The sequence below is a fragment of the Moschus berezovskii genome, chromosome 20, assembly GCF_049115385.1.
Source record: "Moschus berezovskii isolate FMDL1 chromosome 20, NW_MosBer_1.0, whole genome shotgun sequence".
Taxonomy (NCBI): domain Eukaryota; kingdom Metazoa; phylum Chordata; class Mammalia; order Artiodactyla; family Moschidae; genus Moschus; species Moschus berezovskii.
The window spans coordinates 63,052,438-63,066,307 of NC_142479.1; the positions used below are offsets into that span (position 1 = coordinate 63,052,438).

The window sequence follows — 13,870 nt, forward strand, 5'->3', positions numbered from 1 at the left end:
CCCCCAGCCACACGGCTGACTGTAATTTAGGACGGCGCCGTCACCCGGGTCATGGGTTCTGGGCTGCTCCTACCCCAGTGAACTTTTCAAGGGGAGCTTTCTCTGGGGCTGAGGTCTGTGCAGGGGCCAGAGGGGTCGCGAAGAGTGGGGCTACTTCATGTCTGCCCTGAGTGACAGGGAATTTGATGCTGCTTCCAGAGGGAGTGCAGTCTGGGGGCTACGGCCCCTGGAGATCCTGGGCTGGCCGACTGTGGTGCGGGGCAGGGGCCTCTGCCTGCCGCTGCTCGCGCCTCCCCGCGCCTCCCGAACCCCCAGCCCTTGATGGGGGCAGAGACACAGACCCAGTGTGGGTGGAAGGCCAGGCAGCTGATGGCGCCAACCCGCTGGCCCATGAAGCCGTCGTAGTACTTGATGTGGTTGATCAGCTCTCCGCTGCCGTTGTAGATGGCGGTGAACTGGTTCATGGAGCCGCTGCACATGAGAAGGCCGGGCGGTCAGTGCGGGGAGGTGGGCGTGTCTACGGGGAGAGGGGGCTCCTCTCTGGTCACCCCCACAAGGGGGCTGGAGCCTCAGAGGCTGTGAGGCCAGGCAGGTGAGGAGCAGCAAAGGGGCCCCACACTCAGGCTCTCCATCCAGCTCTCCTCCACGCGTGTGGGGGGCGTCGTGGTGCCCGCTGTTTACACAGGGCCCCGGGAGCCGGCTGGGCAGGGCGGGGGGCAGAGAAGAGGCAGACCTACCACGCGATCAGGTTTGCCTGGGGGTGGATGTCGAGTGCTGTCAGCCCCTTCACAATCTGCAGGATGTTCACAGACTCTGGCAGCCGAGGGTCAAAGAAGCGCACGTCCCCGTTGACACTGCGGGATGGGGTTGTGGTGATGCTGGGTGGGCATGGTGGGGCCCCAGGGTGCACCATGTACAGTTCAAGGCCACGGTCCCCTGGACCCTCAGAGTGTCTAGGGAGGCCCCTGGATGGCACATGGGCCCACCCCACTGACTCTGGCACCAGGCCTGCTGCTGAGCCCCAGGGTCCCCTCCCTCCAGTCAGAAAGGGCCTAGCCGCTGAGGCACACAGCGGGGTGAGCAAAGACCTGGGGGAGGCTGTGAGTTATTTGTTCACTTCCGGCCGGATATTAGATTTTGCATAGCAGGGATGTGGTGATGGGTGGGAGGGGAGGATGGGAGGTCACCTCTTCCTGCCCTGGGCCTGGCAGACAGCGTTTTCAGAGCTGTGTTCTGTTTCCACATTACAAACAAGAGAAGAGCATCTCTTCGGAGAAATGGTGGCTTTGTGACAGTAAATTACATCTGCTGTCCCTTTAACGGGCAAATAAATGTCCGCCGCTCTCAGCACAGGATTTACCGGGTAGCAGGAATGGATTTATGGGCAGATGATAGATCCGCACAGTGATCCTGGCACACGCCTGGCAGATGCTGCTGTCGCGGGGAGGTTGTGCCCCGGTTGCCTCATTCACCCCCTCTCCTGCCGCTCACAGGACGCCCGCAGGCCAAGCTCTCCAGCGGGAGGACCCACTGTCCCTGCCCTGGTGTTGGCCCTGACCTTTTTGGCCAGTCCCAGAGCAGAAGTTAATTACTACCCTGAAATGCCATATTTCCCAGCTGTTTAAATACCAAGGACATATTTTAGATGGAGGGAAAATAATGTTTTTACAGCAAAATGTCTCATGAATATTCCACGCTCATTACCTGACGCTCATGATGTGGCCCTCGGGGTGCTTCTGGAGGTAGGCCTTCACCACCCAGGCCGTGTGCTCCCGGTAGGTCATGACGCGGCTGGAGGGGAGGAAGGAGGGGTCAGGGCCTGGGCACAGCTGTGGGTGTCCCTGATGCTCCGAGGCATTGGGACGGGAGGCAGAGTGGACGCTGTTTTGAGCAGAGGGAACCGGGTATTTATGTCAAGTGTCCACGGTCTGCCCATGCCCTGAGGTCAGCCCGCACTGTCTCATGTTCGCTGTGAGTGACTGACTGACCCCACACCACTGGCATGCCCCACCCCGCCCCGGGCACCTCAGGCCATGCTGGGGCCTCTGGAGGCAGGGTGGCAGCCATGCCCTCTCGGGGCCCCAGACACTGCCAGCCCCCCTACCAGGACTTCACACTGCATCTCCCTGTAGGTTTGAGGGCTGGGACCGAGAATGCCAGACTGTAAAGCTGTTGAAACCGAGGGACAAGGCTTTCCTGGAAGCCTGGTGCGGTCATGAATGAGAGTGGGATTGGGATGCACGTGACGGGGAGGTGGGGTAAGAGCGTGACCCCTGGAAAGGGTCCGGGACACAGTCTCACCCGGCACACACAGGTCTCTGCCCGGGAGCCCCCGTGTCTCTGTCCTCAGACCGAAGAGGAGGTTTGGAGACCCCAGCCCCTCCCTCACGGCCGCCCTGTGACCCTCAGCTCTTCTTGTCGATTTGCCAGGTTACTGCCTGCCCAGGGAGGCTTCTGACAATAAGTCTGATTGACATTTGATTCACATACAGTAAGAGTCTCCTGTAAGCATGTACTCACTGATTTGACACGTTCTTACAGCTGTGCGACCATTACACAATTTTAGAATATTTTCATCACCCCAGAAAGGAACCTTGCTCCCCCACTTCCATGATGGCTGCTTCTGGTGGGCAGTGTAGGTTTTCGGTGGGCACCCTCCTGCAGAGACCTGCAGGGACCATGCGAGCCAGGGGCTGCTTGGGGCCCATTCGTCATCCAAGCCTCAGGCCCAAACTCCTGCCAGACTGGCTGGCGCCCCTGCTGGCTGCCTGGGTCCTACTGGTCTTCCCAGCCGCTCCCAGCCCTGCGCCCTCAGAGCTGCACTCTCTTCCTGCTGGTCGCTGGCAGGGTTCACCTGCACTCAGGCCCAGCTCGGCCCCGTCCCCTGTCCTGTCCCCTCCCACTCCCTTCCCGAGGACCCTGTTAGCTCCTGTGGCTGCATACGGGCCCACCTGCTGCTCCCCATTCCCTGGGACTAGGTGGGTGTTCAGTAAACATCACCCGGGAGCCCGGGCCCACGTTCCCGTGGGGCTCTGTCATTTACCAGCTGTGTGTGACGAGCATTTGGACTTCCAAGCTCACCGGCCTACATGGGGCACTGTGCAGGGCCCCTGGGGGCCTCAGCCCAGGGCAGAGTGGCGGTGCCCAGAGCAGCCACGACCATGTGAACGTGTGTGGCCCAGAGCGGCACAGTGTCCACAGGCGTCCCTAACGCTGTCTCCTTGGCTGTTTCTGAGTTTGACCTGGGAGGCAGTAGCCTTGTCTGTGTGCAGGGGGAATGGAGGCCGGGAAGGCAGTGCCTCGCCGGCATGTTCCCCCTCAGCCTGTGTTCTGAACAGCCCATCCACGGCTGGTGGGAAGTGGAAGCTGTGCTCCTCCACGCGCCGGGGGGATGCGGCTCTGGGGGGAGTGACCGTCTGGCCCTGGGGGCTCGCTCCCTCTGACCCCAGGAGATGGAGGGGTAGGTGAGGCCCAATTACCATTCGCTGAGCGCCATCCTCCTGTCATAGACGCGGATGGAGCCGTCGCCGAGCCCAGCCACAATGAGGGAGCGGTGGGAGTCGCAGGACAGGCTTGTCACACAGCTGTCAGCGCCCGTGGGGATGTCCTAGGGCCGACACAGACCCGTCAGGCACCCTGGTGTCAGGGCCCCGCCCGCACCAGCCGCTGGAGGAGCCGGGCCCAGAGGGAGTCAGGCTCCATCTGCCCGAGTTATAGCCCAGGCCCCCGAGGCCCACAGCCCAGAGGACATGGCCATGAACACCTCTGTGCCCATTAAACTTTCCAACGTTTCCCTCTCTGCTAAGAAGGAGGATGAAGCACATTTCAGCAGGAGAAATCCTCATCAGCTTCCTCTTAAACCTCCTAATTAGATCAGGGAAGGGTCCAGGAGGAATCCTGCCACCCATAAACCATCTCCTTGCCTCTCCTCCTGGCAGCTGCAAAAGCTGGAGAAGGGCAGGAGGTGTAATGAACGCTCAGCAGGAAAGAGCAGGAGACAAAAAAATGGGCCCCAGGAGGAAAAAAGTGCTTTTCCAATCAGAAGAGGTTGCAGCTTGGGCACACACAAGGAAGAAATCCAACAGGGAAGGAAACCGAATCACTGTATCCATTTAAAAGGTGGGAGGCAGCCTGACTGGGCCTGCGTTCCTCTGTCCCCACCTCTGGGGACACCGCCTGCTCAGAGCACTTCCATATACCCTCATTCTTGGCCTTGAGGGCAAGTGGAGCTGGGGAGGATAGCGTGGTCTGTGCACACTGGCCTGCTGTGCCCCCGGGGAAGCCCCACAAGGGATAGTGTGCTCACCTGCACCTTCATCTCGCGGTCCGTGTCCCAGATCCGGATGATCCGCACGTCTCCCGAGCTCATGAGGAGGCCAGTCTCCTGCTCCCAGTCCACCACCATCCCAGCTCCTGGAGAGATACAGATGGGCACCAGTGTCACCGAGGGAGCCTGGTCTGGGCAGCTGCTCAAGCAGCTGGTGCCAACCCATAGGGTGGGTCTCCAATCCCACACAAGAAGCTTGAGGTTGGAGTGACAATTCAGAGCCTTCTCTGTATCTCTGCTGTTTTCAGGCATCTGCCAGAGGGACAGTGATCTCACGGCCATTTGTCCAAGATGCCCACCTTCCAGAACACCTGGGCATCACTGGCAGGTCTGGAGACTCGAGAAGGGGTGTCAGAGGCACACAGGTGTGAGTCCTCTGGGTCCCGCAGTCCCCTGGGAGTGAACAGCTTTGTGGCTGCCCCTCATGGAGGCAGGAGGCTGACCACAGATGATCAGCGGTAAATGAATCAAGGGGTAGCCCTTTCCTCGGACTGGGCGGTGGGCGGGGGGATGCGGTGAGACCCTTCAGCTTCCCTAAGGGCAGCCCTGACCTCACAGGAGGGGCTCTAAAATAAGATTTAATTTAAAATGTTTACTTGTGTTTCAAACATACAGAAAAAACACAACAGAAATCCCTGAACACACCACTCAGACCTAAGAGTTGCTAATATTTTGTCATTTTTACTTTTTTTTTTTTTTTCTTGAAAAGAAAGGAAATTTAAGACAATGAAAACCTCACGTGCCTGCCCTTTCACCAGATGAACTGCCCCCAGGCTGCAGGCATCCTCCCAGGCCTGCCTCTGTGCATTCCAATGCAGGGCCCTGTGTCTAAAACCACGAAACGCCATCTCTCACGTCTCAAAAGTTGCCAGTTTCAACTGGGAGTATATTTTCTGGCAACTTGTGTTTTTCCTGTAAGGTTATATGGTGAGGTTTCACCCAAACCTATGAATGCAGATCTGGCTAATTTGTATAAATTTGTGGGTAACATGCTCTTGGAGAACAAGCCCTTCACTTCCGTGATCCCCTGAGTTTGTAAACCACGCCACCCTGATGACGTTTCCATGCTCCCTGTGCGTAAGGAGGCGGCGGCAACACCAGGAAGGGGACATGTCCATCTGTGCTTTGCACCTCCCCAGGAATGGCCATCCACTCCCAGAGTGGGTGCTGGCCTGCAGTCTCAGCAGAAATGGACACAAGGTGTGGTTTCCCTAAATCCTGGTCAGCACTGGTTTGTGAAGCCTGTATATCTTTAAATAATTAAAAAAATATATTTTTATTTATATTTTTGGCTGTGCTGGGTCTTTGGTGCGGTGCAGGCTTTTCTCTAGTAGCGGAGAGCGGGGGCTACTAATTGCAGCGTGTGGGTTTCTCACTGCAGTGGCTTCCCTCGTGGAGCACAGGCTCTAGGCCATATGGGCTTCAGTAGTTGCAGCACGCAGGCTCTGTAGTTGCAGTTCTGGGCTCGAGAGCACGGGCTCAATAGTTGTGGCGCGTGGCATTCATTGCTCCAAGGCATGTGGGATCTTCCCAGATCAGCTATCGAACCTGTGTCTCTTGCGTTGGCAGGTGGATTCTTAACCACTGAGTCACCAGGGAAGGCCCCTGCATGTTTTAACATATATTCTGACACTGACGGTTTAACTCACATAGTGCAAATATTCTCTCCTATTGTGTCACTGACATAACTTCATGTATGTTTTCTTTGGTCACACCGAAGTCTAAACTGAGGTCACCGTGCTTTTTCACACATCTGTCTCTGCTGCTTGTGGCAGCAGCTCCTGCGTTTGCCTCTGTGGTTTTCCCTTCTCTCTCTGGGAGTGCCTACTCTTCTCCCGAATTCCTGAGCTGGAGGGCATGACTCTCATTTGTTCTTTTCTGATATGTTCCCTTCAGGCTACGGAGTTCTGTCCAAGTGCCTAATCTTTCTCTTGAACCCCAGACTCTTATCTGTACATATCACTTCAGGTTCCCTCGACCCTTGCTCCAGAGACTCCCAGTGGCCTCCCAACTGGGCTCCCATTCTGCCCAAAAGGGACCAGCTTGGTCCTCTTAACTGGACCCTGAGCCTGGAACGCCCCTCTCCTGATATCCACACAGCCCCTCCATATTGTACTCAGTCACCTTCTCAGCCATGTGAGGCTATGATGTCTCCCTGTTCCAGAGGCATCACCTCCCACATCCCCTGCCCCGTCCTTCCTGTTTTGCTGGCGGCTGTCGTGTCTACTGTGCAGAAACGTCAGCTCCACACAACAAACGGACCAGCCTTTGTTTCACCTTTTAGAGTGCAGTCTCTCCACTGTAACACCCCTGACCCCAGCCAGGAAGAAACACCCCAAAGTACCATAAAGGTTTCCGCAGGTGACAAGGCTGCAGGCATGGCAGAGGAAAAGGTATGACATGTGAGTCCCACTTCTGTCCGGGAAAGCCCAGGTCACACTGTGACCAGTCAGCCCACAAGCAGAGCCTGAAACCAGGCCACTGCTTCCCCTCATGATGGGCCTGGTGGGCATTACGTGAATGAATCACAGAGAATGCACCCACCCAGGACCGGACTTTGGGCACCAGGTCACTGTAGAGGCTCATGGACTCCTAAATCCATGGACCACTGCTGGGGTGGCCTGTGTTCTCAGGCATGCTTAACAGTCCGCTGGGAGCTCCGTGTTGGCCCTGAGGGGTTTTCAGGAGCAGTGTAATTAAGTAGCGGTCCTCCACTGACAGCCTGGGGCCAGGTGACATCTGGGATGCTCTGGGATCATGGGAACAAGTTGCAGAGAATCCGGGGGGACCACACAAGGACTGGGAGGGGTCTCAGCCCCAAGCCTATGCAGGATGCAGAGAAGAGGCTGTGGCCATTCCCAATGGAGCGAGAAGGCCCACCTGGCATTCAGATGAAGCGGTGGCAGCTTCCTCCTCACTGCATCTCCTTCATGGTGGATTTAGAGCCAGTAGGAGCTTGCCCTGCATTAGGGCCCAGCCCAGTGACTTCAACTAAATCCCTCTCTCAAATACAGCTGCCCTCTAAGTGCTGGGGGTGAGGACTCCAACACATGAATTTGGGGAGATAGAGCCCCCATCCCAGGCCCCGTGTCTCCATCTCCACAGAGGTACTGGAAGGTGTGTCCGTGCACCCATCAGAGGATCTGGGGACATAAGTTACATGAGCTCTGAGTCCTGTTTCAAATCTGGACTCTCTGATGTGGAACATCGAGCTTCAGATTCTGGTTAAACTAGCTCTAAAGCACGGTGAAGCCAGCAGAGATAAGAAATGGGTTTCCTAGGGTTTTCCCGAGTCCTGTGCATGTTGGGGAGGCAGGTGCCCTGCATGTGCAGACAATTCTGGGCAAAGTTGCTTTCTGAGCTGGGCCTGTTTGTGGACGCTGTGTCTCCTAAGACAGTGAGCTCCTTTCCGTAGAAGAGTCTCAGACCAACATGAAAACTGTTGGGATAAAAACAACAGTCTGCTCACATCCTGACCCACCTCCAGGAAGAGTCCTTCCTGCACCTGCTGGCCCCCACCTCATTCTCCTGCAGGTCTGGGGCCCTGGCCCGTCCTCTGGCCCAGATCAGAATGTAATCACTGGCTTTCCCCCTTGAGACCTTTCCCAGCCAAGCCTGTGTCTCGACCTCTAGATACAGCGGAGGAGAGATGATCTGACTCATCACGAGTTGGGAAAAGATGATAAAAAAGGTGACACTTTTCCTTGATGTGTTGAGCACAAGGAACAAAACTGATGGCTGTGATTTAAGTAAAACTCGTAAGATAGGAACATCATGATCTTGAACTAGAGTGCAGACTCCAATCACTTTGTTCCCAGGGAGCATGGCCTCAGCAGTGGTCCCCCCCTTTCCCATGCCCAACGAAGTGACAGTGGTGGGGAGAGCCCCAGCCCCCTGGGCCTTTTCTGTTTTTCAGGAGCAGGCAGGCTGCTCTGGGCTCCCCTCCGGAGGGTCCCTCCTCCTGGTCCATGCTACTGCATTGAGGACACTGAGGGTGGTTAATGAATGGAGGCTGCGTGTGTGCTGCAGACTCTCCCCTGCTGGGTGGGCACCCTGAGTGCCCAAGAGCACAGTCCATCTAGTGTGACATCGCTCTCACTGCCCGGGAGCCAGGGGTGGGGTGGCCCTTGCCAGGAGGCAGAGATTCTTGGCTGACTTTATTCTGGATACGAGCCCTGCTCACATGTTCCTCTCCAAAAACTGGCCAAAGAGAGAATTTCTTCATTAAAATATAGGCACATTGTACAGGGAGGGTTGGAGAATAGCAAGCTCGAACGTGTAAGTCAGGGACCAGGCAGAACCCAGGCCCAGCAGACAGTGAGAAGAAGAAACACGTGTTTCAGAGGCTTGGGTTTCTGTGATGTCCATGATCAACCCTCCAGGCTCAGCGGCCAGTCCAGCTGACCTCGGAGGACCCCACATCTGGAATACGCCTCTGAGAAGCAACACAGGGATCTGACCTCTGAGGATCCATTATGTGGGCCTATGACTAAGCACCCATCACCCCCAACCTGAAACGCCCTTGGGAGGGACTGTTCCAGAACGCCAAGGAGGAGGGGCAGGTCCCCACTCCACCAGCACTTGTGAAAACCTCAGACCTATGGGATGGCGACCCCCACTGCCTCCCCGGGGATGCAGAGGCAGCACCTCCCCATGAGGTAAGGCCTCTCTCAGGGCCAGTGAACACTTCTAGATACCTGGCAGGTTCAGAGGCTCAGGACTGGGCTGGCAACAGAAATCTGGGCTATTCAGGGGCAAATGATTTCACCTAAACTTTTGTTTCTCACTTAGGGAGATGGCCCAGGACACTTGGCAGCTGTGAAGGATCAGAGCATACCCAGTGTGGGTGTTCCTTGCCACGTGTCCTGGGCGAGGAGCGAACTGTCATTCCCTGTGGCCTGTGTGCCTGCCCTGCGGGCCCACGGGAGCCACCACCCGGCCTTGCATCCCGCCTCCAGCAATGAGAGGGCCTCCCGCGAAGATTCGATTCCAAATGCCTGTGACGCCAGAGGAGGAGCGCAGGTGGGAGGGGAGGGCGGCTGTGACCCTCCCACCTGCACTGGCCACCCCAGCGCTCTGCAGCTGGTGCCCTGCTCACTGCCCGGCTGCTCCAGGCAACGAATACTAACAACTGACCAAGGCCCAAGGTTTACGTCCAGTTCACACGCAGATGCTGGACGACCTCCCGGGTCACTGCTGCCCTCCTCGCAGGCGACAACCAGGGGTCAGGGCCGCTCTCCTCCAGGTGCCCCAGAGAAGGGCTGTGAAAGGCGTCCCCTGGTTTCTCTTCAGGATTTCAGGGCAAGTGACCCTGTCATTCCTCTGAGGCCCTTTCTGAGGGAACCCCTTCTGGTTACCATGACTACTGTTGCTGTTGGCGGAGGAGTGAAGATGGAGTCAGTCCTGGGTTTTCTCCATTTTTCCTTCATTTTACTAGAAGAGCCTTTGTAAAATATTAAACTGAGTTTGCACGTTTGTAAGGACATCATGTTCTTAGCCTCCCGGGGCCCCCTTCTCCATCCCTCCAGTTCTGATGGCACAAGAGATCCCGTCAGACCCGTGGCCACCACTGCCTTCCTGCAAGGAACCCTTGTTGTTAAGAGAACATAAAGACAGACCCAGGATGGAGAGCTCGCCACAGGGCTGGTCGCTCTCTAATTCAGATGTTACAAGTTAAAGGCCAAGAATTCTATCTGCTGCCAGGACTCATAAGGCTCCATCTCTTTACAATTTACCCCACTCATGAAATTAGGAGAGAAAAGGACTCATTTTGAGCATGTGTATTTTAAGTTTGCTAACCCAGTGTATACACAGGCAACTAAGGATGGGCGTTTGGGTAACTATCAAACTTATATATGGATTTTCAGATGGAAACAGATGCTTCAAGAAACTGCATTCAATTCTGGAAAAGATTCTTTTTTGAAAAATTTGGACGGAACACAAATCTCACTCTGGAATGACATCTCTGTCCTAATGGAATAGTGAGACTGGGAGCCCGAGAGCTGCGCCATCCTCACTCCAGCAGATGTGGACTGGGATTATTCCTGTTCCGAGGCTGTTGTGAAGGTGGCATGGAGCACGGAACTGAACTGTCCTCGAACCGGCCCAGGAGTAAGGCCACCAAGGAGGCTGGAAGGTGCGACCGTGAGGCCTCGGCTCCCAGGGAGAGTCCTGGCTGCGGCTTTCACTGAGGTCTCTTTCCAGAGCGCCACACAGCCACCTCATTCATCCCATGAGATCTGAGTGCTCAACTAATGAGGTCTTTTGTATCAGAGGAGAGTATGTGGATGAACGAATAAGAAAAACCACAGCCCTGACCCTCTGCCGCCTGAGAGCACAGTGGGCTCCTCTGCACAGAGCAGAGGAGCTGGCTCCCGCCCAGCCCTCACAGATAAGGGGAAGGCACTCACCTCCCTGCTTACTGTGGTCAAGAAAGATCGAGACCTTTCGGGCCAGACCTGCGAGGAAACAGGGATTATGGGCTTGATGCAAGGGGAAGCCGGCCAGCCAGAGCCAAATCAGCCAGGATTAAACACACCACAAAGAGTCAGGGAGCACCACCAAGGAACAGGAGGGAGGGCAGACATTGGCCCGGGCAACGGCTGCAGTCGGAAGACAAGGGCCAACGTACCTACGAACTTGAAAACTCAACGACTGGAGGTTTTGGCTAAAAAAAGACTCAAATGGGAAATTAGAAGGTGCTGAGACTCAAGGGAAACATGACCTGACATGTGTGGCACTTCCAGCGAGTGGTGGTTAGTGGCCGGACACACACATGGTTAGTGCAGCCCGACTGGCAGGAGCTGACCCACTGGCCACAGCCGGAGGAGCAGAGGCAACCCTCTGAGTGAGGACGGCTCTTCATTCACGAGGCCCCGGGTTGGTGAGGAGGCCTCTGGGAAATGGCGCTTGTGTCCAGGTGACTGTGGGCGCCTTGGCCTGACGATGGGTGGTACCACCACTGGTTCTATTTCAGAACATGGCTCACTCAGCTCCAGGGGATGGCCAGAGACCCAGACTGACTTCAGTTCTGACCACGGGGTATCCCCATGAGGGGAGTGTCCCCAGGTTAACTGAATGAGCATGCACAGGAGCATACATGTTCACATGTGCACATGCATGCATGCGTGTCCATGACTGGGTACACATGTACACACGTGAGCCACGGGCATGCTAAGATGATGCGGAGACCCTACACATTTCACACAACTTCCAAAAGGCAGGGGTAGGGCTCCTGCAAGAAACAGTCTCTTTAGTCCCAAACCACCGGTTCAGATCTTTGCAAACAGGCTGCCACGACAGTGTCCCGGTGAGTGAATTCTGAGCTGGAAAGCACACAGGAGAACCTCACAGGCAGAGTTTCCCCACTGCTCAGGGAGCACCAAGTCCTCCCTCCCACGTGCCTTACATGGCAGTGTTCACAGACGAGACCCCCTATGACCTCTGGAGCTGAAGGACAAGGTGGGCTGGGCCTCGCGGGGTGCAGAGCTGGGTTAGATCCCCTGTCACAGGCGCGTGGAGGAGTTGATGATGGCAGCCCCTCCCCTCAGGGTGCCTAGTCCCCCCTACACAGCTCGAGGCTGCCTGGGACCTGAGACCAGGTGGAGGACCTCCCTGTGCAGCACAGGGAGTTTCACGTGCCCGGGAGGTAATCTGGAGCAGGGAGTGGGGCCTGTTGCTTCTGCCTGACAAGGTCCCGGGGGACCACAGCCAGGACTCTGAAGGGCCTCATGCTGCAGGGGGGCCCCCAGATGCTGACAAGCAATGGCCTTAGAAGCTGCTAGTTCTCCCTCCAGAATCACAGCCAACAGCTCTGTGATTGTCAAGTCAGAGGCCAAGATAAGCGAAGAAAAAGAAAGCAGGCACTGATGGGCAGAAGGCACGCAGAAGTTGGCAGAGAGGCCAGAAATCCATCAGCCTCGCCCCTTGGTTACTGAGTTTGAGCTCCTGAAATGGAAATTATAATTGGGGTCTCTCTGGCCCTGCTGGGGTTGCAGTCCCTGTGCTGCAGAGGGAAGCTGTGCAGGCTGGAGGGTGCGGGGGTCCCTGGTTCTCGGGGCCCCCCTCCCAGGCCCTGCAACATGCAAGCCCTTCCTGTCCTGACCCTTTAAAGCAGCTAGCCTCCCAGGTGCCCTGCCCCTTCTACCTTCCACTCCTCCAGAAAGAACAAGGAAGTAACATCTTCCTTTTTGCTAAGTCCACTGCTGCCTGGTCAGATGAACTCTGGCTTAGCCACCGAGTAGTGCCTGCCCAAAGACCCCCTCACCCCACCTATTGACAAAGACTTGGAGGTAAGACCCTCACCAGCCCTCACCAACAATGCCTGTCCTGGGAGATTTCTGAGACCCAGGAAAGGGGGCAGGTCCAGCAGGAAGGAGTAAGTAGGAAACACACGTCTGTCTACACCAGTGGAACCCACTCTCAAGGAAGGGCTGCAGCGCACACCTGGGCCAGGAGTGGTTCCGCCCACACAGGTGACATCTGGGGGAGACAGTGCAGGGGTGCCCCAGGGCCGCACTGCTGTCAGCTCAGCTAGAGCCCGTCACCCCTGCACTGTCTCCTGGACAGGCAGCTCCTCTCCCCTTCACTGGAGCAAAGTCAAGCGACACTGTGGGTGAATAAACCACAGACACGTCCTTTGGGGGTGGCAGGCATCCGGGGCTATAGGTAGGTGGGCCACTGCAAAAGGGAAAGGCCACACAACAGCGTATTCACTGGGCCACCAGTGGGCTCCCCACCTTCCCATCTTCTGGCCCAGCTGGAAGCCTGACCCTGCTCTCCACCAGCTCTGGCCTTCCCCACGCAGGGGTCTGTGACCGGCTGGAGCCTGGGATGGGCTGCCTGCTGGGATGGCAGCAGGAAGCTAAGGACTGAAGACTGCGCCTCATCTTGCCCAGCAAATCCTGCAACGAAACACGCCTGTGAGAGTGAGCGCCGGAGGACCACGGGGAGGCCGTCAGCCACCTGCTCTGCTGGAGCCTTAGCACAGGCCTGGGGTGGGGCCGGCGGCTGAGTGGGTGGAAGGTGGGGGCGCTGCAGGGCAGAGAACAGGAAAAAGCAAGACAGAGATGGAGGGACCCTGTGATGGCAGCTGTCATCCATGGGAGCACAGGACTGGGCTCCCAGGGGCCCAGGCAACAAGAAAATGGCTGTGTTGGGACTTGTGGGGTTCGATACACAACTACTTTGTCCCTGAAGAAAATGTAAAAACACTTAAAAGATTAACATATAAGGAAGTGTCTGCTGTGGAGCTGGCCGTGCCCCTGAGGGCGCTTAGATGGAGGAGACAGAAGCAGCTGTGCAAGCACCTGATCTCCTCTCGAGGCCACGGAGAGACCCCAGGTGGGCGGAGGTGCGGGCAATGAATAGCAAGCCTCTCTTGCCTCCATCTGGCAGGGGCTTTGCGATCACACTGGAGGCTGGCTCTGGAAACCCAGACTGATGGCCACATAAATGCTGTGTGCACAGGGAGTGCCAGGCTGAGGGGCGCAGACCTCCCGATGATGGGTCTGGACCCAGAGACCGGCAGGCAGTGCCGGTGTC

The 13,870-nt window shown here is 56.7% G+C and overlaps 1 protein-coding gene across 3 annotated transcripts in view; it reads right to left on the reverse strand.

Annotated features, from left to right (window-relative positions):
- RPTOR (regulatory associated protein of MTOR complex 1) overlaps nt 1-13,870 on the reverse strand; it is a 325,518-nt gene that overhangs the window by 1,910 nt on the left and 309,738 nt on the right. For 2 of the 3 annotated variants that reach the window (XM_088829259.1, XM_088829261.1), the window contains 6 exons: nt 10,738-10,785; nt 4,307-4,413; nt 3,480-3,607; nt 1,705-1,791; nt 738-854; nt 342-471 (listed from right to left, as the gene is read on the reverse strand). In XM_088829259.1, coding sequence (XP_088685385.1) covers nt 342-471; nt 738-854; nt 1,705-1,791; nt 3,480-3,607; nt 4,307-4,413; nt 10,738-10,785 — 617 coding nt within the window. The remainder of the gene's footprint in view (nt 1-341; nt 472-737; nt 855-1,704; nt 1,792-3,479; nt 3,608-4,306; nt 4,414-10,737; nt 10,786-13,870) is intronic. The other variant, XM_088829260.1, reaches the window with a different exon arrangement.